The 26,926-nt window shown below is 41.4% G+C and overlaps 1 protein-coding gene across 1 annotated transcript in view; it reads right to left on the bottom strand.

The window, feature by feature from the left end:
* Positions 1-24,853, bottom strand: part of KDR (kinase insert domain receptor) — a 75,387-nt gene extending 50,534 nt beyond the window's left edge. Inside the window, exons 1-8 of the mRNA XM_081332974.1 lie at positions 24,562-24,853; positions 11,641-11,731; positions 9,686-9,882; positions 7,252-7,373; positions 6,633-6,801; positions 5,403-5,542; positions 2,933-3,104; positions 1,181-1,292 (exon numbers count right to left, since the gene is read on the bottom strand). Coding sequence (XP_081189100.1) covers positions 1,181-1,292; positions 2,933-3,104; positions 5,403-5,542; positions 6,633-6,801; positions 7,252-7,373; positions 9,686-9,882; positions 11,641-11,731; positions 24,562-24,634 — 1,076 coding nt within the window. The 5' untranslated portion in view covers positions 24,635-24,853. The remainder of the gene's footprint in view (positions 1-1,180; positions 1,293-2,932; positions 3,105-5,402; positions 5,543-6,632; positions 6,802-7,251; positions 7,374-9,685; positions 9,883-11,640; positions 11,732-24,561) is intronic.
* Positions 24,854-26,926: the final 2,073 nt, after the last annotated feature.

Genomic DNA, 26,926 nt, shown 5'->3' with positions numbered 1-26,926 from the left:
AACATAGTTGATTCCATGGCTTGAAAGAGGAGGATAGAGAACTGATAATAAAACAATCTAACCACCTTCTGCTTTCTATATTCTCAGGACAAGGCAATGAGAGAATCTAATTTTGCCTGCAAAATATTCCTAAGATTAGGTCAGGGTTGGGGGGGGGGGGAAGTTATCTATTTGCAATTGTCAGAGAATTTCAGGGCTAAATAGGGATTTTCATTTGTCTGAACAGATAAATTTAAAAGAAAATGGAAGCAGTTAAACACTAAGCGTGTAGTTTTACAGTAAATAACATCACCATAATAACAAAAGCACAGGGATGCGGTGGCTCAGTGGGTTAGGACGCTGAGCTTGTCGATCAGAAGATTGGCAGTTTGGCAGGTCGAATCCCAAGTGCCGCGTAACAGAGTGAGCGCCTGTTACTCGTCCCAGCTTCTGCCAACCTAGCAGTTCGAAAGCACGTAAAAAATGCAAGTAGAAAAATAGGGACCACTACAGTGGGAAGGTAACTGCTCCGTGCGCCTTTGGCGTCTGGTCATGCCGGCCACATGACCACGGAGACGTCCTCGGACAAGCGCTGGCTCTTCGGCTTTGAAACGGAGATGAGCACCAGACCCTAGAGTTGGAAACGACTAACACGCATGTGCAGGGGAACCTTTACCTTTACCTTTTTAAGAATCAGGCACTGAGTTCATTTTAATTTTTTTTATCTATCTATCATCTATCTATCTATCTATCTATCTATCTATCTATCTATCTATCTATCTATCTATCTATCTATTTTTCACATTTCTGTTCCACTATCTCCTTCAAAAAGGAAAGAGCTCACCAAATATAGGATGTAACTGTTTAACTGAAGCATTATCGGGGGTGAAATACAGCATAGTTTGGTGTTAATGTGGAGAATTGCTGTTTGAATTGCTAATGTGGAGCTGGCTCTTCGGCTTTGAAACGGAGATGAGCACCGGCCCCTAGAGTTGGAAACGACTAGCACGCATGTGCGGGGGAACCTTTACCTTTACTAATAACAAAAGAATAAAACTTTATTACCGAGTGTGCTTTCAACAGCTGTTCACAAAGAAATCAGAAGCTCGGCATTTTCTTTTACAACTTCAATGTGTCTAGGTGATTGTATATAGAAAGGGGGAGAAGCTAAAAAAAGAATAATATTTGCTCAGGTTCTTACCATTTTGCTTCTGGAGGTGGATATGCTTTGAATAATACAGGAACTTTAGCTGGTTGCCTGAGAATTGTCTCCACCAGAAGTGGCATTTTACCCAAAAAGAGAAAAGGCTTTTCTGTCAAAAAGTTAAAAGACAATTATTTAAAACAATGGACAATATAGGTGATAATATTAATAATATAATTGATATTGCTACAATTTTGAAACACAATTTTCAAATTGCTTATTGACTTTAGAAACCAAAACCAACCTTTAACCTCTCAAAACAATCATCTTATGATGTTTATTTCACTTACCTATGGTAAAACGAAACAAAAAAACCCCACTGAATTGACCAATATGGACGGGCTCAGATATCCAGCTAAGCCATGGTTTGTGCAACAAGCCACAGTAGCCTGCTTACGCACACAGTAAGCCATGGTTTGTTTGTTTTTGCTAAACTGAGACCCAGCAGCTTAGCTAGCACATGTTTGAACCCATTCATCAAACCACAAAGTCTCTCACTCAGGATCATCACAGTGGTGGGCGAACAACAACAGCTAACTTTGATGCTCACGAATATGGAGAAAATCAATCTTATTAATATTTAAAGTTAACTTATTTAGTCCAGCATGGCCATGCTGGTTGAAGTGGATGAGAGTTTTTGTTAGGAAGTCTTAGTAGACGGGGGATTCTAGGTTGAAGTCACGTCTGATGTCTTATTTCGAACAACCTTGCTCACTTTGCAATTTTCTGCTAAGACTAGGCACTTGTGAAAGGGGAGATATTCCAGATCATATTTTCATTCCTTAATTATTTGTTAGATTTCTATTCTACCTTTGCTTCAGGAGCTCAAGGCTGCGTAGATAGTATTTCCTCCTCCAATTCTTTTCCGACAACAACTATATGTTAGCTTGAAAGAGAGACGCTGGTCCTAGCTCACCAATTCAGGTTCTCTGATTAAGGGAGAATTTAACTCAAACTCTACTCCAGGGGTCTTCAAACTTGGTGACTTTTAAGACTTGGACTTCAACTCCCAGAATTCCTCAGCCAGCCCTGGCTGGCTGAGGAATTCTGGGAGTTGAAGTCCACAAGTCTTAAAAGTCACCAAGTTTGAAGACCCCTGCTTTACTCAAGTCTAGCCCAACCCTGTAGCCACTACACTGTATATTTAACTGGTTCTGATACTACGCTGTTTGAAACTGTCTTACCCTATCGTTACCGAACCTTTTTGACAGCAGCTAGTCAACAAAATGAAGGGAAATGCTAGAAGAGGGAAGAATTTATCCCAACAGCTGTCTTGCATTTCTAAACAGGTTCACTTATGCTCTAGCAAGGCACTTGTCCCCTCATCTATTCAAAGGTAAGTTGCTCTTATTTGTAGACTATACGTTCATTTTATTTTTGGCCATCCTCAAAACGAAGGTAGCTTATTAGCTTATAGCAGTGGTTCTCAACCTTCTCTTCACCAAGGACCCCCTTTAAATACCTGTTGTGGCCACGGACAATGTCCCCCCCCCAAGACCTAACTGAAGATGTAAATCATAACAATTTTTTTCAAGTCTTTGCGGACCCCCTGTGATGTCATCGCGGACCCCAGGGGTCCGTGGACCCCAGGTTGAGAACCACTGGCTTATAGGATTCATTTCGAAGAGGAACGAAAGTTTGGCTCAAGCTGTTTGCCTTGATTTTGTGGACAATCACTTTCATGGTGTCTCCGAGGAGCTCCCATTTTAGGACTGTAAAGTCCAGGTTTCATCCCAAATCAAGACTTACCGTGAACAATGACATTAATTTTGTGCTTCTTTGTCATCAGGCTGTTGGTGGCCGTGCAGCTATACAGACCCCCATCTCTTAAGGTCACGTGTTCAATGGTGAGGGTGCTCACAAACATCTTCATTTCACTGCCCAAGAGGGTCATCACTTCCTTGAAGGCCGCATTCGTTCTCTGCAACAGAGTTCAAAGTCATTTGCTCAGCATCATCCTTCCAGCTGGAGACTGGGATGGTTCATGAGAAAGCATTACAATCAAAGCCTTTGCCCATGTATGCACAACGGGGCAAGTCTTAATTCACAATGCTGTGTCCAAAATCTTGCAGATTTTGACTCACAACCCTGCAGATGTCCCTGCCCAATGGCCTAAAATTGGTAATTAGACCAGAAGGAAGAATACAGGGAGCATACATTTATTAGCATTAGGTCTCTGACTCCTGGGACAAACTCAGCTGATGTAGCCATCTGGAGTAGATGAACATCATCCCTCTTGTTGTCTCAAAGATGCTTTTTCAAGAGGCAACTGGACTTTCTTGTTTTTCTTTGAAGACATTTTGCTTCTCATCCAAGAAGCTTCTTCAGCTCTGACTGGATGGTGGGGAATGGAAAGATTTACGCTCCTTGCAGGCAGCTGGTCATTTGTATTCTTTTAGAGAGTCATTGAGACCACTTGGAGGTTTACCTGTGTCCTCAAGGTCACCTGAGTAGTGCAAATGGAGCATTCCTGGCTGCAGGCTGTTTTCTGCCCTGGGTCCCTTCCCTGTTGAAGACAGGCACACAGGCTGTTGGAGATGAGTCTGTGCTGTCTGCATCTCAAGCTGAAATGGTTCCTGTAATCTGCCATGTTTTCTGGAAATCCATTCATACTCCCGCACCATTCGAAGGGCGTTCATCCCAAAGTGTGCATAGCTAAATGTCTAGGGAGATTCTCAGTCCTCCAGGTCATGGTTGTCCCAAAGGAATATAAATCCTTCCATTTCCCCACCATCCAGTCAGAGCTGAAGAATCCTCCGGATGAGAAGCGAAACGTCTTCAAAGAAAAACAAGAAAGTCCAGTTGCCTCCTGAAAAAGCTCCTGTGGGACAACCACGACCTGGATGACTGGGAATCTCCATAGACACCCCTCTTGTTAATAAGGGCACCGGGAGGGAAGTAGCCATGCAACAATTTCTCACGAGGTTCCTGTCCCAGGAATTTCCTTTCTCTGTCAATCAACCAAAGTTGTACCAAGTGGGAACTCTATGGGAAAAGAAAAGATGGCTCTCTGCCTGCAACTCAGTGGTGCTAGAAGGAGTAAGAGGGGTCCAATCAACTTGCCCTTTGAGCATGCTCCCCAAGGCACCAACCTCTCATAGACATTTTGGGTAAAAAACAAACAAAAAAAATGAACGTATGATTTACAGTTTTGATGACTTGTCAGGGTAGATTACAGAAAGAAGAGAGTTAACTTGTAACCATTGAGTAAGAGATAAAATTATAATTGTCCTTCTAACTTCCACAAAGTTTGGAAGTTACTTCGTTGTCTCTCTTAGCGTTCTTCTCTGCCTTTCTTTTACTTTTTTTCCTCTCTTGAACTTTTAGCTTTTTCTTTCATTTCTTTCTTTTTCTTCCTTAACATGAGTGTTCATTAGTTTTTAACTTCTTTTTTAAAAAAAACTTTCATAAAAAAATAGCTGTATAAAAAGAACATGCTCCCCAAATGTTCCACAGACAATCACATCCCAGATATTTTTCCTTGCTTAGCCCTTCCTGGGCTGGTCAGAGTAAACAGCTATTTTAGGAATTAAGAACTGTCCCCTTAAGGGATAGCCTTTTGGGTAATGTAGTTTTAAGTCACTTGGTCACATCTGTGTTTCGGATTGGCCATTGGGAGGGACTTCTGATTGGCTACCTGGGATTCCTGGCTTTAACGAATTCCGCTGTTTGCTCCTTCAACATGGCAAATACTGTCTCTTTTCACCTACGTGTTGGGATCAGGTTATGAAATGTGCTTCAGAAGAATCTCTCCAGTAACTGTGAGTTAATGTTTAGAGAATGCCTGATAAATTAAAGTAATCTGCATGAAATCCTTTCCGTGGAGTTTTGTCTGCCTGCATCAAGCAATGGTAGCCCCCCTTGCTTGAAACAGAACACTTCCATCTCAGCATTCTCTACTTTTCCCCTTACAGAGCATTTTCTCTCTCTTCTTTCTCACGAGCCGGGCTTCACGTTAAGTTTTGTGTAAACCAGTTCTCTCTAGAAACAGAGGGGGGGAGGTGGAAGAGAACCAAATCTTGGCTCTCGGTGATCCAGCTCAACCGACTTTACTACTAAAGATAATCGGATGTCAACTGATTAAGGACTAATCTGATGACTTAAATTGATTGCTTTGATCAATGCATTTGGAATATTAAAAGAAGAAGAAGAAGAGTATAACACTCAATGTGGCCTCTTAGCAAATTCTTCGATTTGGAAGGCTCCCTGTTTCTGTTACCTGTTTCGAAGGGTAATCCCACTGAAACTCAATTCTCACATTCAGCTCAGTCCTTGCGGTACAATTTAAGGATAGCTTCTCTCCAGCTGCCAGCTCTACGTGGTGCAGGGGACCCATACTAAGTTCATGAATTTTATAACCTAAATGGAGGGGGACAAATCAGAAGTGAAACTCCACCGAAAGTCATATAGAGAACATACAACTGTTCCCATCCTCAAAGTGTGAAATAAAGAAATGACACAGGGAAATGGGTGGTCAGAAACAAATTGAAAAAAACAGGATTTTTGCCCCCCAAATGCGAACAGTGCATGCCCCATTTAGTTCTGCTACTCAGGAGAAAGACATTGAGGCTCCACTGCCTGTCCAGTCAGTGATCGGCAGAAACCTCTTGATGATGAACGTTCAATCGATTTACCGTATTTTCCGGCGTATAAGACGACTCAGCGTATAAGACGACCCCCCAACCTTTGAGAAGATTTTCAGGGGTTCAAAAGTCGTCTTATACGCCGGAAAATACGGTAGCTAAATGTTTTAACTAGAATTGATAAAAGCTCAAAACAGCAAGTCTAAAAATAAATATCGACATCTGAAATCCTCAGAAACTGTAAATTGTACTGGAACATTAGAAGAGCGAAAGAGAACAAATAGCAGTCCTCAACTTGCAACAGTTCATTTAGTGACCAGTCAGTTACGACGGCACTGGAAAAAGTGAGTCGTGAACTGTTTTTCACACTTATGACCAAATACAGCATCCCCAAAGTCACGTGATCAAAAATGGGACACTTTGCAGCTGATTCATATTTATGACGGTTGCAGTGTCCCGGGGGGGGGGGAAATCACGTGATCCCCTGTTGTGATCTTCTGACAAGCAAAGTCAATGAAGAAGCCAGATTCACTTAGCAACCGTGTTGCTACCTTAACAACGTCAGTGATTCACTTAACAACTGTGGCAAGAAAGAGCAAAACTCACTTAACATCTGCCCTGGCTTAGCAATGGAAACTTTGGACTCAATTGTGGTCATAAGTTGAGGACTACCTCTAGTGAAAAAAGCAATAAAAAATCTTTCGAGAAAAAAAATAATGATGCCAGCTACCGGGTCATTAAGTTCCATCTGAATGGGACTTTATCTCCCCGTTTTGATTATCAATCTGTTGTGGTCTTTGACATTCTCATTTTCCAAATAGTTGCTTTATAAACCCCCAAATAAATAAATAAAGACTATTGCTTACCCAAAACCACCACGATGTACATCACCGATTGATAGCTTTCACCATCAATCTTAGTTTTGCAAAAGACCATCCCTACATCGCTGATCAAGTTAGTGGGAATTGTGAAACCCTTTTGATTATCCCAGGTAATTGACTTTCCATCCGGAACAAATGTTTTCTCTGGATATTTCTACACGAACAACAAAACAACAATAACTTTTAATTCTAAGGTTCTCTAAAATAATCTGGCAGTTAGGCGCAGAACTAAAAGGCCCCATTTGACTCTTGAATGGCATGTAGGGGAGGGAGCAAGACCAGTAAAGTCTCAATCCAATTTCAACTGAAACATAATAAAAATGGAAAGCAATTAGATGTAAATGCATCGCAATGATTACTCTCCAGACACCGAATGAAGTGGGGGACAGAGATCTCATATTGGGCCACAGGTTATGCACCTTGAACCTAGTAAATTATGGAACTATATTTCATAACCTAATTTCCCCTTTCGATTTACATTTTTTTACCCAGTGCCATGTTATCAGACCATCTGCCTCAAATGTAAAAAAATATGTGATGTCACCATGAAAATAAAAAAGAGCTGGAATCACTTGACAAAATGAATTATGATCGTTCGCCTTACTGAATGGAGTGACACATTGAGATTTGATGAGGATCCGAGGCATGGAATCACCACAGTCTTGTTTCTGGTTAAATACACAGCCCCATGCTCGCTGGCTGACATCACAAATGGAGATCTGTAATCTGAAGAATAGAGAGAATCTAAATTATCATTGAACCTCAAGAATCTCTCTTGCTGAAAGCAATTCATTCACAGCAATCTATCTTAGGAGTTCAGAGTCCACCGACTGAACTTAATGTAGGAAATTGAACACTCATGTCACCAGGGGTGAACTACGAACTGGGGCAGCTCCTCAAAACTCACAGATCAGTCAAACAAGAAAGGAAGCTAAAGAAGAACGCTGGCTGTAGTTTAAGTGTGCACTGTTTTGTAGCCCTGGTGGTGCAGGGGTTAGAATGAAATATTGCAGGCTGACTCGGCCCACAGCCTGGAGTTCGATCGTGATGGGGCTCAAAGTTTCACTCAGCCTTCCATCCTTCCGAGGTTGGTAAAGTGAGGGCCCAGATTGTTGGGGCAAGATGACCCATTCAGCACCTGTTTTAGCAATATAACAACAAGCCAGCACAAATTCCAAATGGCCTGGAAATTGACTACATATCTAATGCCAGCCCTTACACGTGTTTCCGCGCCATCATATTCTGCAGAACTATAACTATTCTGCATTCCTGCCTGAGTGCTGAGTGTTGCGGAATAACAGCAACTGGAGTCAAGTTTTTCTTTTTTCTTAAGAGATAACAGATGCAAAAAATTCCATGGGCCCTTTAATTCACTTTCTTACCGCCTGATTATCCTCGTGACAATTAGGAAAAAAACTGCAAGCAGAGCTGCCAGGAATAATCTATAATTCAACTTCATTTGGAACACAGTCTGTCCAGTCTGATTGCTTCATTTCAAAAAATATATATTCCGAAACAGAAGAATGTGCAGGGGGGAAAAAGCTGTCAAAACTTCCTGTTTGGGAATAATCACAACGTTTGGGACTTGTTAAGTTTGGAAAAGGATAAAGGAGAAAATGGTGTTGAAAAAAATGCACCAGAAGATTACTTTCGCTTTCTCTCATATGAGCGGAATCCAACAAATCTGAATGAAGATTCAAAACAAATAGAACATAGAACATCATCAGAGTTGGAAGGGACCTTGGAGGTCTTCTAATCCAAACCCCTGCTTAAGCAGGAGACCCTATCCCATTCCAGACAAGAGGTTATCCAGTTTCCTTAAAAGCCTCCAGTGATGCAGCACCCACAACTTCTGAAGGCAAGCCGTTCCACTGGTTAATTGCTCTCATTATTAGGAAACACCGTATCTCCTTAGTTCCAGGTTGTGTTTCTCCTTGATTAGTTTCCACCCATTGTTTCTTGTCTTGTCTTCTGGTGCCTTGGAAAATAGCTTGACTCCCTCTTCTTTGTGGCAGCCCCTCAAATATTGGAACACTGCTATCATGTCACCTCTGCTCCTTCTTTTCATTAGACTAGGCATACCCAATTCCTGCAGCTGTTTAGCCTCCAGCCCCCTGATCATCTTTGTTGCTCTTCTCTGCACTCTTTCCAGAGTCTCAACATGTTTTTTATATCACGTTGACCAAAACTGGATGCAGTGTTCCAAGTATGGTCTTACCAAGGCCTTACTTAGCAGTACTAATACTTCATGTGATCTTGATTCTGCCTCTCTTTTAATGCTGCCTAGGATTGCGCTGACATTTTTGGCTGCTGCCACACACTGCTGGCTCATATTTAACCGATTGTCCACTAGGACTCAGAGATCCCTCTCACCGTGACTGCTATTGTAAGAAGTTTTACTCACATTTGGTTCTTCTTGCTTAAGTGTAAAACCTTACTTTTCTCACCACTCAATTTCATTTTGTTAGATAGGGCCTAATGTTCAAGTCTGTTGGGCTCTTTCTGGATCTTGAGCGTATTGTTGTTATAGAACAAATATGGAACAAATAAGGAAATAAAAGAACATTCTCCTTCATGACATGAAGTAAAATGTGGGCCATGCTTGTCAATGCGGTTGTAAGGCCCACCAATTTGCGTGGTTCTTAAAGCCAATTAGATCAATTAGTTTAGGTCAGGGTGTCAAACTGCCGGCCCATGGGCCGGATGCGTCATCTGGAAGCTGCACTCACCCCATTGCTGGCAATGGCAAAGCCATCCCAATACGTTGCGTGACGTCACGTGATGTTTGACATGTCTGGTTTAGGAGAACACATCAACAGAGCTTTGTTATAAAGTTTAGGTATACTTGGAACTTGGAGAATACTCTTTGTACCAGTTGCGGGAGAACACAAACAAGAAGGCACTGTTGTACTCATGCCCATTTGTAGATTGGCACGGTGGGATCAAGAGGATGAGCTTTTGTTGAGTTTCATGTTACATAACATTAAGCCATTTTTCTCATTAAACAGAAAAAGTTCATTATCCCAGTATGCTCCTACCTTGTACATAAACATAAACACTTGACGAGGAATGGTTGTCTTGGTAAAAACACTTGTAGGACCCTGTGTCATTGCCTATTACTTCCGTCAGGGTGAGCATCTTACAATAGGTATCACTGGAACACTCAGTCAGCGTGACTCGGTTTTCCATGTCGGTTTGATTGTTAGGCAAAAGCCAGTCCAAAGCCCTCTCACCACTGGGGAGTAAAAAGTGAAATCCATCAGCTACTTAAGAATATGTGAGTCCTATGGCATTCTCCATTAATGGTCTGCATCAACATTGTTAAAGCCATCAAAGCCTTCAAATACGGTCCTGTTCAATGGGATGTATTCACTTACGTATCTGTGACCCACTGAACAAGATATACGTGCATGAAAATTTAGTTTTTAACTATTTTCAAAAACAGTTCTGCTCATTTTAAACGTAGCCACTTGTCTTACAAAACTCAAACCCCGCTTTCCAAATTTAGCATGGTTTTCTATTTGTTTCGCTCCACCGTTGCCAAACTGCAATGGTTTCTGAAGCAGAGCTGTCTGCAGATTAATCTTAATGCGGGATAATTCGAGTTTTAAGAATATTGGGCACAGTATATCCTCCTGAGGGCAGATAAACTGTGTAGCTTGTGTGGTTACCTCGGAAACTTAACTTTGCTGAAACTGTTATTTAAAACTCTTGTACAAGTGGAAACTGAACTTGATTTAGAGTTTTTCGAGTTGCTGCAAAGAAATTTAGGCTGCCCCAAATTGCAAAATCACAGTACTGTCTAAACCAGGGGTGTCAAAACTGCCGGCCCATGGGCCGGATGCGTCATCCGGAAGCCGTGCCCACCCCATTGCCGGCAATGGCAAAACCGTCCCGATATGTTGCGCGATGTCACGTGACGTCGCGAGTTTGACATGCCTGCTCTAAACAATTAAAACATCTCCTCATTTCATAATTTGGTATACCTGCATTAGCAACATATAAACTTTCTGAATTATTGTTGATACTGCTATTTGTTTTGTATGAGAGCCAGGGTGGCCTAGAGGTGAAGACCTTCACCTCCCACTTGGAAAGTTGAGAATTCAATCCAAGGCAGCAACAGATGTTTTTCTATCAGGGTTTGAAGAGAAAATATCTGCTGTGACCTTCACGTAGGCATCAGGAAGGGCATCCGGTCAGTAAATGCTTAGCTCCATTCAGTCACCCCCAACCCCAGCCTTAAGCAAGGGATTACAAGGTCGTAAACAGATTTAACAATGGTATTTGTTTTGCCTGTTTTTAAGTCTACAGTATTATTTATAAACGAAGAGTATGCAAATGTTAACTATCTCCAAGGATTCTGGAATAAAGAGTTGGAATACTCCATATTAGCCAATCAGCGGTTATTGGTTTGAAAAATGTAACAGGCGCTCACTCTGTTACGCGGCACTCGGGATTCGACCCGCCAAACTGCCGACCTTCTGATCGAGAAGCTCAGCATCCTAGCCCACCGCGTCCCTTTTCTACTGTATACCTTCCCCAAAAGGTTTCCACAATTTTGGCCACTACTGTACTTTAGCCTTTTTAATCGCTTGAAAGAATTGAACTGAACGTATCTGCTCTGTACCTTCTAATTCTGTGTGTATAAAGGTAAATCTATTGGGAACACCCAGAAAGGGTCAATAGGGAATGATGGAATAACTGACATTTGCTCTTTAAAGGTATCAGCAAAGTCGAAGTGAATAGAATTTATAAAAGACTCAGAGAATAGGATGTTTTTTTCTTTTGTCCTTTTGAACGTTCAAAGCTTCAAATGCTTGAGTCAAGAAACACCTGGAAATGTTTGGGGCACAATAAAATTCTTTATTTGCATTCTTTGTTTTATGTAACTGTTTTGTGTGCGCGTTCATATCCCCAAGATAGGCATCTATCATGGGAAGAAATTAAGACAATGCATTAAATACCAATGATAATAATCATCTTTGTTCCTTACCTGCAAGTAATCTGTAATGTATCATTTGCAGCTATAGTAATCATATGTTTTTGGATACTAAGGGATGGTGGATCCAATGAACTAGATGAACCTGTAAAATGCAAATATATATATATATATATGTAAATTATTCAAATTGCTAATAAAGAATTAGGGAGGCTGAGATGGCCATTTCGAACTTATTTTGTTCTCATCAGTCAGTCATACCCTTTATCTGAGATTCGAACCTGGGCTGATTATATATTAGGCAGTTGTTTTAACTCCCTGAGCCATGACAAATACTTAACATATATAGATAGATAGATAGATAGATGATAGATAGATAGATAGATAGATAGATAGATAGATAGATAGATAGATAGATAGATAGATAGATAGATCTTTGGTTATTCGGGTTTTTTCCCCGCGTAGAACTAAAGGTGTAGGGGCGACGTTTCGACGGAATCCCATCCGTCATCATCAGGCTGGTGGCTTCTGCTTCCTTCTTCTGGGAGAAGGAAGAAGGAGAAGGAAGCAGAAGCCACCAGCCTGATGATGACGGATGGGATTCCGTCGAAACGTCGCCCCTACACCTTTAGTTCTACGTGGGGAAAAACCCGAATAACCAAAGATCCACATACGAACACCCGCGAAAACCTCAGAAAACATATATATATATATATATATATATATATATATATATATATATATATATATATATATATAGAGAGAGAGAGAGAGAGAGAGAGAGAGAGAGATTTATCAGTACTGTAATTGAATATACAAAATTTCATGGACTCCAAACAATGGGAAAATACATAACAGTATAGGATACAATTTATCTTGAGCCATATTTTTAGTGTTTCAACCAGCAACCTAGACCAGTGTTTCTGAAGTTTAAGATGCATGGACTTCAACTCCCAGAATCCCCAGCCAGTTACCAAAGGTTGAGAAACATGCCCTCGACTAACGTACCAATTATAATATAGCAATTCCTTGTTTATAAACTAAAGCACAATTGAAACCAGAGGCTTTTTTCCTTGGGGCTAATGGAGAGGCATCTAGAAAAAGTCATGGCAACTCAACTGCAGTGAGATTATTATATGCTCAAAAGTGGATAGATTTAATGCTACCCACCATGGAGAAATGGCAAATGAAGATGGTGGAACTTGCAGTGATGGCTAAATTAACTTCTTTGCTTAAAGAAAAGACCTGTATGTACCTGTATGGCTGACTAGAAATCTCCTAGAAACTTTTGCACAAAACAGAAAACAATGCACTCGTGGTTTGCGGTTCTCGCGATTCAAAGAAAAATGGATGATAGGGGGGGGAAAGGAAGCCTTTTTGTAATCATAGAGTAAGAGATAACTTTACAAACATGCTTGCACTTGGTGCAAAGGAAATTGGAAGCTTCTTTTTTCTGTTTTTTTAATCTTTTATTTCTGCACGCTTGTTTTTTCTTTTTCTTTTCTCTCTTTCTCTTTTTGTTATTTTTAATCTACTTAAAAATTAATTATATACACACATTTTATACACGCATGCACACACACATATATATGTATGTATGTATAATACACAAACATGTGTATATATATATATAAAATACACAAACATATATATATATATATATATATATATATATATATATATATATATATATATATATATATATATATATATATATATATATATATATATATATATATATATATATATATATATATATATACGTGTGTGTGTATGTGTGTGTGTGTGTGTGTGTATTTATTTCTTGGGTGCAGGCTTTTAACGAATGCTACCTTTCAGAATTACAAAACTGCATATAAAATGCATAAGTTTGGGGAAATGTCCTACAAAGCTAGAAACAAAAAGCTCTTGCTTTTTTATTACAGCAATGGATTATGATCACATTGTATCTGAAGGCATGGGGAAGCCGTTGTGCATTAGATATAGACTAATTTGTCTACATAACCTGTTAGCTAATTTATGTCACCAAATAAATTTAAAGAGGGTGCTGAATAATAATAACATCCAAGGGGAAATTCCATTTCGTCCATTGAAAGGGTTAAATTATGAAGAATGAAACATCACACTGAAATTCAGGAGTGCTATCATAACAGGAAGAATGGGCAGATGGTCAGGAGCTAGCAACTCAACTGTACAATTCATACGGCCGGGGTGGAGTTCCTGTTTGTTTGCACTTGTAACTTCAAGGTCTAGCTAAAGGATATGCGCATTGAAATACGCCAAATGTGATTTTAATAGTGATCTCATTTTTCTCAGGCATGACTTAAATGCCCCCTTAGTTTGAAAAGAAAACCATAATTTGCTCCCTGATCAAATTAATTAAATTTGCTTGGACGGGTTCCAAATAATGTGTCCGTATAAAATGATGCTATTGAAATGAAGGCAGCCACTCTGCAATAAAAAAAAACTTTGTAAGACAGCATGAAACAATTGCATCAGTACGGATCAAAACATTCATTCTGCTTCTCATTGAAATGTTTACTGTGCAACTTTAGACATAAGAGATGTGTAAGTATATGCCCTTTAAGCTTTTGATTTGTAGTTGTGTTTTTTTCCTTCTTTTATAACGTTTTGTGTGGTTTTACTTTATTTTGCCTCTTCTGCTTAACTTAAGAAAAGGGATTACGCTTTCCAGCAGCATCTGCCACAGCGGGTGGGTGGGGATTAGTAAAAAGGAAAGGAGAGCATCACAATGCAAGACCCACCCCATTGTCCTCATTTGTGTGATGTCAACGCACATGCAAAAGTAGTGAGGTTGGCATTGCATTCCTCCATCCATCACCTACCATTTGTGACCCACTGTAGGCACCACTGAGTCTTTCTCTTCAGGCTTGAGAAGGACAATCGTCTTATATCCCATTACAACATTGTAACGATTGTATTCTGAATGTTTATGGAGATTCTTATATGGGACGCGATGGCTCAGTGGGTTAGGACGCTGAGCTTGTCGATCAGAAGGTCGGCAGTTTGGCGGGTCGAATCCCGAGTGCCGCGTAACAGAGTGAGCGCCTGTTACTCGTCCCAGCTTCTGCCAACCTAGCAGTTCGAAAGCACGTAAAAATGCAAGTAGAAAAATAGGGACCACTACGGTGGGAAGGTAACGGCGTTCCATGCGCCTTTGGCGTCTAGTCATGCCGGCCACATGACCACGGAGACGTCCTCGGACAAAGTCCTCTTCGGCTTTGAAACAGAGATGAGCACCGGCCCCTAGAGTCGGAAACAACTAGCACACATGTGCGGGGGAACCTTTACCTTTACCTTTTATGGAGATTCTCAGTCATCCAGGTCATAGTTATCCCAAAGATGCTTTTTCAGGAGGCAACTGGACTTTCTTGTTTTTCTTTGAAGTCGTTTCGCTTCTCATCCAAGAATCTTCTTCAGCTCAGCCATTCCCTGTCATCCAGTCAGAGCTGAAGAAGCTTCTTGGATGAGAAGCGAAACGTCTTCAAGGAAAAACAAGAAAGTCCAACTGGTATTTTTAGACTTTGTCATCAAGTTACTCTCTCAGAGACAGTCAGCAATGCTGCTGCCGAGTTGTTATGTGTCCATCGATAGTTCATGAAACTTTCTTGGCTACCGTTGCCATTGCAAATGACAATAAGAAAAGTTTTGACCTAGTTCTGTTGCTCCTATTATATTTCCTTTTCATCACCCTAATGCCTGGAATTATAAAAAAAACTTACAATGAAGTCTGTTTCTATAAAGATATTTTAACGTGCAAAAACAGACTTGCCCAGATATGTTAAAGAGTTTGCAGATCACTAGGTTGAGCAAAGATGGATTATAAGCATTCTGTAGAACTCAACGCTCAATTTTGACTGGAGTCAGGCACTCTGGCTGAGGAATTCTGGGAGCTGAAGTTCACAAGTCATAAAAGGGCCAAGTCTGAAGACCCCTGATCTAGCTCATAGCATCTAATTAAAAAAATCTAATCAAAAAACCTAAACAGAGTCAAACCCAGTTGAGACTCAATAGGAGACCACCGAAACATCCCAAGGGCTTGACTAGACAATTAAAAAAAAATCAGAAAAAAGCAATGTTTTGTATTGTTCTAAAGAAAACCACGATGGCGAGTCCATAAAATTACCAGAACTTCCGAAGGAAACTTTAATTCTCTCTGGAACTTTCAACCCGTGTTGTTCAATGAGACAGTTAGTCTTGAGAGACATATTTCCATGAAATATATCTAGTTTCACTTATTGATTTTCCCATAGAACGGTGGTTGCCCGCACCCCTAGAACGCTTGTGATATATTCTCGCACCCCTTACAAAAGTTCAAATAACGGCAACAAGTTATGCATATACACTATAATTTTGAAGACCCAAGATTTTGAACCCCCTGGAACATCATCTTGATCCCGCAAGGGGTACGAGCATGCCTGGTTGGAAACCCCTGCCTTAGAATATGCAATGAATTAAGTCATTCTCTTCTTCTCTGATACGTACTCATTGTTTCATGACACCAGACTTGGTGTCTCCTGGGAACCAAGGAGTGTAAACCCAAATGTGGGACATTTAGTCCCAATATCGCCAAAAGATCTGGAAGATTCCTGCCCCCCAAAAAATTGTTTGACGGATTATCCTCGAGTTACAACAGTTCATTTAGTGATTGTTCAAAGTTACCACGGCAATGGGGGAAAAAATGACTTATGACCATTTTTCACACTTACGACTGCTGCAGCATTCCCAGAGTCAGGTGATCAAACATTCAGACGCTTGGCAACTGGGTCATACTTATGACGGTTGCCGTGTCCTGAGGTCATGTGATCTTCTTTCGCGACCTTCCGACAAGCAAAGTCAATGGGGGAGCCAGATTCAACTGTGTGACTAACTTAACAACTGCAGGGATTCATTTAACAACGGTGGCAGGAAAGCTTGTAAAATGGGGCAAAATTCACTTAACAACTGTTTCACTCAGCAACAGAAGTTTGGGGTTCAATTGTGGTTGTACGTTGAGGACCAACTGTACTTTAAGCAGTACTCAGCGAGATGGACCCCCTGACCTAAAACAGTATATCAATGTCATGAATTAGCTTTCCATATTCTCTTTAACGCTTAAAAAAAATCCTCTATAGCTTCCTCAACAGGCATAAATGAAGTGGACAAACATCTATATCTTCGTAGGTCTTGGCGTATTCGGGTCTTTTCCCGTGTAGGGGAATACGCCAATACGCGAATACGCCAAGATCTACATACCTATACCCGTGAAAATCTACGAAAACTACATCTTCAACACTATATTTTAGAGTTAAGTTCAATGAAGACACACACAGTTTCCTGTTCCTAGGATCAAAACAACTGGAAGCAGGGGGTCTTCAAACATGGCCCTTTTATGACTTGTGGACTTCAACTCCCAGAATTCCTCACCCAGCGTGCCTGGCTGAGGAATTCTGGGAGTTAAAAAACTCCACAAGTCACAAGAGGGCCAAGTTTGAAGACCCCTGATTTAACATCTCACTGAAGCACTTCAGAATATACTTCACATCCCAGTTTGGGCGGTATTCAGTATCAAAAGAGAATAATTTTGCACAATACGGCTCAGGAAATTCTTCTCATCCTTCAACTTGATCTCCACTCTGGATCAAGTGATCTGGCAGAAGGAGGGGGTGGGCTTAAGAATAGCAGCATCGATTCCTGAGCCATTGTCCAAGCTCCTTTTCTATAGGAAGGCTCTGGGGAAATCTGTTCTGGATTTCTTCTCCCCCGTGGCTATTGATCACATATGACCCATTTTCAAACTTGGTCACATTCCAATCACTTTTTGAAGAGTCATCTTGATGACCAACAGAGATTCCTAAGCACCACTATGTAATTTATTTCCAACATTTTACTAGGCTGGAAAGAATTAAAAATGGTGTTTATTTGAATTGGCTTTTCAGGCAAGGCCTTAATTCTGGAATTACCATAATCATCATTTCCACTTATGCTAAATAGATCTTAATCTAAATAGGCCTTAATTCTGGAATTACCATAATCATCATTTCCACTTATGCTAAATATCACATATGCTCTTTGCAAGCAAACGTCCCACCGTTTATTATTAATGTCCAAGAGAAATATTTCTTCTTTTGAGAGTTTCTGGGCTATTTGAAACACATACAGTAATTTTAAACGATCTATTCTGTGCTGAATATTCTTGGCTTTTACTTATGTAAGTCAACAGTTCAAAGCAACGCTTATTCCCTAAGAAGTCTCAATGAACTCAACATGTTTAGCGTAAATCCAAATCCATGAGCATCCGTCATCAGTAACAAACTATCAGCCATTCTTATACATGAGCATCTATGTCTCTTGTTGATTTCACTGTGCTGGTTAATGACCATGGTGGAGATCTGATCTGATTGATTTGAACGGGTTTGATTTGAATGTGCAGGTGTCATCTCTATAGGTTTATCAGGCGGTAGAATTTTAACACAGCTCTGAACTGTCGCTTTGATTACAAGTGGATTTCGAGGTTTATTCTAGTAATAACCAAGAAGCCCCACATTCTCCTTTATTCACTTCAAGAAAGTCTTGAAAGACCAGCATTCACTGACCTCTCATTCTCTAACCCAGACATGTCAAACACAAGGCCCGGGGGCCAGATCCGGCCCACGAAGTGGTTTCATGTGGCCCGTGAAGTCATCCTGGAAACAGTGAGGGAACGGCCCCCACTGCCTTGGCCCTGGCCCAGAGACCCTCCTCCTGCCAGAGACCCTCAGATCTGCCCCACTCCTGCCCAGGCCCCCATAGGCACCCTTGATGCCAACGATGTAGAGCTGGCCACGCCCACCCAGTAGGCCATATGCACTCTAGCTACGCCCACCCAGTAGGCCACACCCACCCGGCCCCCTGAGAGCAACCGCAATGCTGATGCGGCCCTCCATGAAATTGAGTTTGACACCCCTGCTCTAACCCAAAGGCGCTTTTTCAAGAGGCAACAGGACTTTCTTTGTTTTTCCGTGAAGGCGTTTCGCTTCTCATCCAAGAACTGAAGAAGCTTCTTGGATGAGAAGCGAAACGTCCTCAAAGGAAGTCCCGTTGCCTCTCGGAAAAACGTCTGTGGGACAACCATGATCTGGGTGATTGAGAATCTTGCATAGACACGTTGAGTCTCTACCTATCCAGCTAACCAAGCATATCTCTCCTACGCCGCATAATTACAGGTCATCCTCAACTTACGACCACAACTATGTTGCGAAGTGAGAAATTTGTTAAGTGAATTTTGCCTCATTTTACGACTTTTGCCTTGCCCCATTTCTTAAGTGAATCACTGTAGTGGCTAAGTTAGTAGACCGGTTGCTAAATGAATCTGGCTTTGCTTGTCGCAAAAGGGGATCACATGACCCCAGGGCGCTGCAACCGTCATAAATGTGAGTCAGTTGCCAAGCATCCGAATGTAAATCACATGACCATGGGGATGCTACAATGGTCATAAGTGTGAAAAAGTGGCCCTGTCCCTTTTTCCAGTGGTGTTGTAACTTTGAACAGTCACTAAAACGAATACTAGCTGTATTTGCTATTCAGTGCGATTCAGTCTTTAGTCCTTCACATTCTTGGCAGCATCGAAGTTTTGCTATTTCCATACAATATCCACTCCTTCCTTAGCCTGAATAATTAAATACCACCTGCAGTCATCACCTGCCTGCGGAGCTTAGGACTGCCCCCGACCTCCGTTCATTCCGCCGGGACCTAAAAGACCTGGCTCTTCGAGCTCTCTGGCCCAGGCTGAGAATTTTTTAATTTATAATTTTAACTGGGTTTTTTATTTTTCTCAGGGTTTTATTTAATCTTTTTTAATTTGTTTTAACGTTTGTATTGATTTTCTTTTAAATACCCTGTAAACCGCCCTGAGTCCTTTGGGAAAGGGCGGTATATAAATCTAAATAAATAAATAAATAAATAAATAAATAAATAAATAAATAAATAAATAAATAAATAAATAAATAAATAAATAAATAAATAAATAAATAAATAAATAAATAAATAAATAAATAAATAAATAAATAAATAAATAAATAAAGCTATGGATGAGACTACCAGGCTGTGTCCATGGATTTTTCTTAAAGAACAACTAAGCCTTTGGCTCCTTTTTGCCTGTGGCATGATTTTAATGACTGGCAGTTTGTAACACTGACCTTTGTTTATTTGGAAGCGAAATATATGGATATGGATTTCTGTCTTACAGTCATTATGAAGTTTACATATTAATCTTCTACTATGTTAAAGAACTACTAAGAACAAGCAATGCACTCGTTTATTCTCTTTGTCATGGACAGGTTTTTGGGAGCCTTGGTGGAGCAGTGGGCTAATGCCTCCTTAAGTAACACCAACTGCCTGCAATTAGTGCAGGTTCGAGTCCCACCAGGCTCAAGGTTGACTCAGCCTTCCATCCTTCCGAGGTAGGTAAAATGAGGACCCAGATTGTTGGGGGCAATAAGCTGACTTTGCAATAATGCTGCTGGGGGGGGGCAAAAGCCCTAATAAGCAGGCATATACATAGAATGAAGGCTATTGCTAAGCACATTGATTTGTGCTTTAGACTGTAAGCCACCCTGAGTCTTCGGAGAAGGGCAGGATATAAATGGGATTAAACAAAAAACTAAAAACTGGAGACAACTGGGAATTCCAACCGGTGAAAAATACCATGGGACAGAATTGATAGGAATTGGGGACTCTCTGAACAGAAATAATAAAATATGCATTTCTTTATAAACAGGCGTTCCATCAGAGCTTTCTGATCTAGCATATAACAGAATAACAGAGTTGAAAGGGACCTTGGAGATCTTCTAGTCCAACCCCCTGCTCGTGTTGTAGCTCTCACTCCAGATAACATCGTTTCTCAGCCCAGATAAACCTTTAATCAAACTTCAGCAGAGAATTTGGGAATTAGATCTATAGAAGGACAGGGCCAAAGTCATCCATCCCTATTATGGTACATTTGCAGGTTCTCCATGGACAATTCCTTGCTAGTTCTCTAACATCCAACTTATTTCACCTAAGAGATGTTTTCCTTGGCCTCACTTGGCACACCATCTATTATGGAGATTATATTAGTCTCCCGTATTGCAAACATAAACGGGCCTCCTCAGAAACAGAGGTTGAGTGAGAAGTCCAAATATTTTGTTGCATGCCCCTTGTACCTCCCATGGCATCTGGCATTCATAAATCCAATCCTCAGAAATGTTCATCTTCTTTCTGAACAAAAGATTACAATTTTCTTCCCGCAAATCTAACTTAAGACTATAAAAATTGCCAACTTTCCAGCACTACCTATGGGTTGCAAAAACTGGATTAATAGACTTATCTCTTTATTCCTTGTTTCAAGTTCATTGGCTGGTTTGCTTTTCTGCACGTTTAATGTTGCGTTTGGTTTTATTGGTCTGAAACCACATACTCTTAAATGCCCTGGACTACAACTCCCATATTTCGCAGCATGATGATAATGATATGAGATTTGGGGCAACAATACTTGGCCTAAGCGACGTTTAATTGTGCTTCCCCTTGGGTCCAAAACAACCAGCGGTGGTGGGTGGGCTCTGCTCACAAGGTATTTTGTGCACCCCACTTCCGTTGCCTCAGACACCCTTATAATCTACAAGTGAGCACTGTCATCCTTTTAATTATTTCCTTTATCTGGTTTTGCTTCAAAAGCGCCTCCCGTCGCTGTGCAAGGGAGAGATCACACCTTTCCCCAAGGGATTACAATCCAAAATCCCTACACGTTTCTTTCTTTAGCTCCGAAGTGGGTGTCCCCCCCCCCTTGCCTTACTCCTTCCATCCACTACCTCCAACTTGCATCTGGCTCTGGAAGGGACAGCTCAGGAAATCTGTGAATTCTCAGCAACGGCTAATCCAGCTTCCTGTAGGTGAGGGAATTTTTCCTTATTTACTCAATTTAAAAGAAAGGTCAGCCTTATTACATGACTGTGTGCGTTATGCTCCAGAGGCGTCTCCTCTGACTTGCTTCTCCCACTGGGGCAGGACTTAGCACCGGTAGTCCTTGACGTACAACGGTTCGCTTAGCGACCGTTGAAAGTTACAACGGCAAGGAAAAAAGTGACTTATGACCCTTTTTTCAGTTACAATCTTTCCAGCATCCCCACGATCATGCGATCAAACATTCAGACGCTTGGCGTCTGGTTCATACTTATGACCGTTGCTGTGGCCCAAGGTCACGCGATCCCCTTTCGCGACCTTTTTTTAAAAAAAGAAGATTTTATTGGTTTTCTAGTTTTACATTTAAATATTTGAAAAGCAACGTGGCGGCTGAGTTGGTCAATAATTGAATAACCTGCAAATATATTTAGTACAGATCTCAAACTGTTACATTAGTTCTGACAGGCAAAGTCAAGGCGGGGGAGAGCCAGATGCACTTCACCTTGCAACTAACTTAACCACTGTGGCACGTAGGGTCGTAAAATGGGGCAAAACCCACTTAACAAACGTCTCACTTAGCAACAGAAATGTTGGGCTCCGTTGCGGCGGTGAATCGAAGACTGCCTGTATTGTTTTACAGCAGAGAAGTAAAATGCTTTTTGCATTTTACCCAAAGAGAATATCAAAAGATGGCCCGAAACAGGATCGGGGAAGATCGCTAGGCTGACCGACACACAAACACACCCCAATTTTCTTCTTGAGCAATTGTAAACACTGGCAGCTCTATAAACGCTCATTTTATTCCTTTGACTGCTACAGGTTGAATATTTCTTTAAAATGAAATGGTGCAAACTCTGGAAATGCACCAACGGGCTTTTCTCTCTCACAGCACCAAGTTGGAGACAATTCAGACCCACTCAGAGAAAATAAATGCTAGAGTTATAACACTTTTATCCCTACTGTTAGGAAAATGGACTCAAATGTTAATTATCTGTCAAGCGTGACATGAATCTCAGGGTAGTGTTTACGGTTTTGAGTTTTTCTTTTTTACCTTTTCTGCCTCTAATAACACAACAATTATTTATTCACATAATAATTTATTCAGTTACTATTTTATGTCCTAGATTTATATCTCGCCTCTTTCTTCAGAGCAGCTCTATCCCCACTACAACAGCCCTGTGAGGTAGACTGGTTGAGAGAGAAAGAAACTCCTCCAAAGTCAGTGAGTTTCCCAAGATATCCTGTGAATCTGAACTCGGCTCTCCCAGCTTCAAGCCCAACATCTTAATCTCTCACAACAACAGGATCCATAATTCACGACCCACCTCCCCACCCCTAATCCTGCCCCGGTGGAAGATAGGCAATCTTGGCCCTTTTATGACTTGCAGACTTCAACTCCCAGAATTCCTGAGTTAGCATAGCTCAGCATGGAAACCTCTCCCTTTCCCCTCAGCATGGCTGGCTCAGGAATTCTGGGAGTTGAAGTCCACCAGTCATAAAAGAGCCAAGGTTGCCTACCCTGTGGTGTTTTCTTTGCCCCAGTTTCCCCAACCTGGCACCCACCAGATGCCCCAGAGTGGTGGCCAGCTGGTTGCTAGGTCTCCCGTCCCTTCAGAGTACAGGTAGTCCTTGACTTACGACCTCAAGTGAGCCCCAAATTTCTCTTGCTAAGTCAGACATTTGTTAAGCCAGTTTTTGCCCCTTCTTACGAACATCTCGCAACAGTCGTTAAGTGAATCCCTTGCAGATGTGGAGTTGGTGAGATGGTCGTTAAGCGAATCTGACTCTCCCCCCCCCTCCGCCATTGACTTTGCTTGTCAGAAGGTCTCCAGAGGGGGAAATCGCCTGACCGGGGAAGACTGCCAACGTCATTAAGTGTGAGTCATTTGCCAAGCATCTCGAACGGTTAATCCCGTGACCATGGGGGGATGCAGCCACGGGTCCCGAGTGCGAAACGCGGTCGTAGGCCATTCTCTGCCGTGCCGTTGTAACTTTGACCGGTCACTAAGCCGAGCTGTTGTAAGTCGAGTTACTATCTGTACTTTATTTAGCCGGCTAGCAAATTCATCTCCCAAAGGCGGTGTACAACCAACGGTAACCAAAACAGCATCCCCATCAATAAAACACTTCAGTACAAAAATAAAATAAAATAAAATAAAATAAAAAAATAAAATAAAATAAAATAAAATAAAATAAAATAAAATAAAATAAAATAAAATAAAATAAAATAAATAAAATAATAAAATAATAAAATAATTTTATTTATTTATTTATTTTAATCCCATTTATATCCCGCCCTTCTCCGAAGACTCAGGGCGGCTTACAATCTAAGCACAAATCAAATGTGCTTAGCAATAGCCTTCATTCTATGTATATGCCTGCTTATTAGGGCTTTCGCCCCCCCCCCATTATTACAAAGTCAGCTTAAAATAAAATAAAATAATGAAATGAAATGAAATGAAATAATGAAATGAAATAAAATGAAATAAAATAAAATATAAAATAAATAAAATAAAATAAAATAAAATAAAATAAAATAAAATAAAATAAAATAAAATAAATAAAATAAAATAAATAAAATAAAATAAAATAAAATAAAATAAAATAAAATAAAATAATAAATAAAATAAAATAAAATAAAATAAAATAAAATAAATAAAATAAAATAAAATAAAATAAAATAAAACAATAAAATAAAATAAAATAAAATAAAATAAAATAAAATAAAATAATAAAATAAAATAAAATAAAATAAAATAAAATAAAATAAAATAAAATAAAATAAAATAAAATAAAATGAAATGAAATGAAAGACCCAGAGCGCGGAGGATCCCCAATAGCTCTCCCAGCGGACCTCAGGCTGCCCTTTCCCATCCCGGAATCCCGCGGGAGAGGAGCCCAGTATTCCAACCCAACCCAGCCGGATCGATCGGACAGATCCCCTGCTGGATCGCCAAGCGGGACAAGAAGGGACCGAGCCTTCCCCGTGCTTTCCCTCGCTTGACCCGCGCGCCTCTCCCGCACGAGCCCCGGCCGTTCCCACGGGGCGCGCCTTACCCGAATATCCCAGGCAAGGTTCGGCGGCCAAGCAGAGCGCCAGAAACAAGCCCGCTCCGGCCGCGAACTCCATCGCGGGAGGCGGAACGAGGCTTCTTCCAGCGAAGCGTCCCTCGGATGTCAGCCCAGCCTTCAGAGAGGGGAAGCTGAGGGTCGGATCCCGGGGAAAGCCCGCGCCAAACCCCGGCCGACGCGCTCCTCCTCCTTCTTCTTCCAGCGGCCGGGCGAGAGGCGTTTGGTCAAGCGAAGCCTTGGCCGGGCGCTTCTTGTTTCGGAAGGGGGAGGAGCTTGGCGGGGAAGCCCCGCCCCCCCTCCTTCAGGTGGTCCCTGGATGAGGGTGGGTGGTGGGGGGGCCGGTATCTACCTGGAGTCTCGACTTCTCAGGCCGGACGTCCTTTTCTCATAGATGCTCCAGCCCAGCCCTTTGCTTGTGGTCAGACAGAGCTTCTGATCCTCTCCAGACCCAGCCATTAAAAAGGAGGGGGGAGAAATTCCACAAAGGAGGAGGAGGAGGAGGAGGAGGAGGAGGAGGAGGAGGAGGAGGAGGAAGAAGAAGAAGAAGAAGAAGAAGAAGAAGAAGAAGAAGAAGAAGAAGAAGAAGAAGAAGAAGAAGAAGAAGAAGAAGAAGAAGAAGAAGAAGAAGAGGAGGAGGAGGAGGAGGAGGAGGAGGAGGAGGGGGAGGGGGAGGAGGGGGAGGAGGAGAGGAGGAGGAGGAGGAGGAGGGGAGGAGGAGGAGAGGAGGAGGAGGAGGAGGAGGAGAAGAAGAAGAAGAAGAAGAGGAGGAGGAGGAGGAGGAGGAGGAGGAGGAGGAGGGGGAGGAGGAGGAGGTTGAAAGGAAGACAGATCATGGGGAGTTTTGTGTGAAGCCTGGGGGCTCAATTATAGGGAAGACCAAAAAAAACCTTAGCTAAGGGAGTATCTCTTGAAAGCACTGGGGTTGTTTTGTTTTGTTTTCCCAAATTAAGATGCGTTGGACTTTTCTGCTCCCGGAATTCCCCCAGCTGTGGCTGGGGCTGGGGAATTCTGGGAACGGAAGCCCAACGCATCTCAAACTTGCTGAGCTTGAGGAAAGACAGCCTTTAAGGGCACAGGTGGTCCTCTGCTTGCAACAGTTCGTTTAGTGACTCTTCGAAGCTGCAGCGGCACTTGAGAAAACGGACTGACGGCCGTTTTTTTCACACTGACGGCTGAGATTTACATTTGGATGCTTGACGACTGACTCGCATTTAGGGACAAGGAAAGACAATGGGGAAGCCAGATTCGCTTACTCTGACAGCCATGTTGCTAATTTAAGAGCTGCAGTGCTTCACTTAACAAAGGTGGCGAAAAAAGTCATAAAACGGGGCAAAGCTCACATAACCAATTTCTCACTTAGCAGCGTAAAGTTTGGGCTCGTGGTTTTGGGCTTTAACATCAGGCTGCCGTAGTTTGCAGTTATGTGCTCATTGAGTGTATTTGGAAGTGGGGAAGAGTAAGACAATTCCATCTAGTTTTCTCGATAACAACTGGGTGTATTGTCGCGATTCCCACCCTATATTTAATCACCTGCCCTTTGCACCCTGTTAGTGTACGTAACAGCACCACAATCCATCCTAAAAAATAAACATCACACTATATTCAGAACTAAATCCAAGATGAAGACAAGAAAAAACAGAATATTTAATAATAAAAACATTTCACAGAGAGAAGAGCCACAAAATGATTAGATATAAAAAAAGTAGGCAACAATAAACTTTGTAACACAAATTAGTTTGGCAAAGCTTTCATCATTCCTGACCAAATTCCTTCAGACAGGTTAATGTTCTAATTTATCAACTTTCTGGCACTCCAGCTTCAAAATAGCTGGACCAGACTATCAGCCAAATAAAAGCAACACACACACACACACACACACACACACACACACACACACACTATGTATGTTTGTGTGGGTATGTCCAATCCGTCTTAGTTCGGGCGCCTTCTATACTAAATGTTCAACTTTTTCCAAATGAATTTGAAAGAATTTTAACCAACCAATTAGTCAAAGTCAGCCCTCTTAAGCCCATCTTATAAAAGAAATGTCAATATTTTTCTAATATTGTAGAATTAGGTACGTATTCCACTCCAATTCAATTTGATCAATGGTACGAAATTAGCAGTTGCAATATTCTAATGAGTTCAGATAGTTTCTCTGTGTAATGACTATATAGCATATTTTGTATCCAAACCTTGCAGGCTTGAATGTTTCATTTAGAACTCCATCTTGTCTGTCCCATAATTTCCATTTCCGAACATACCTCTCCCCAGTTTTAATGTCCAACAACAGTTTATCAGCCATATTCCTTACTTATTTTGGCTGGTTTAGAAGATGCTTCACTTGATC

The sequence above is a fragment of the Vipera berus genome (genome assembly GCF_964194415.1).
Source record: "Vipera berus genome assembly, chromosome: 7".
NCBI classification, from domain to species: domain Eukaryota; kingdom Metazoa; phylum Chordata; class Lepidosauria; order Squamata; family Viperidae; genus Vipera; species Vipera berus.
Note: the sequence above shows the minus strand (reverse complement) of the source record. Positions and strands in the feature narration are given on the sequence as shown.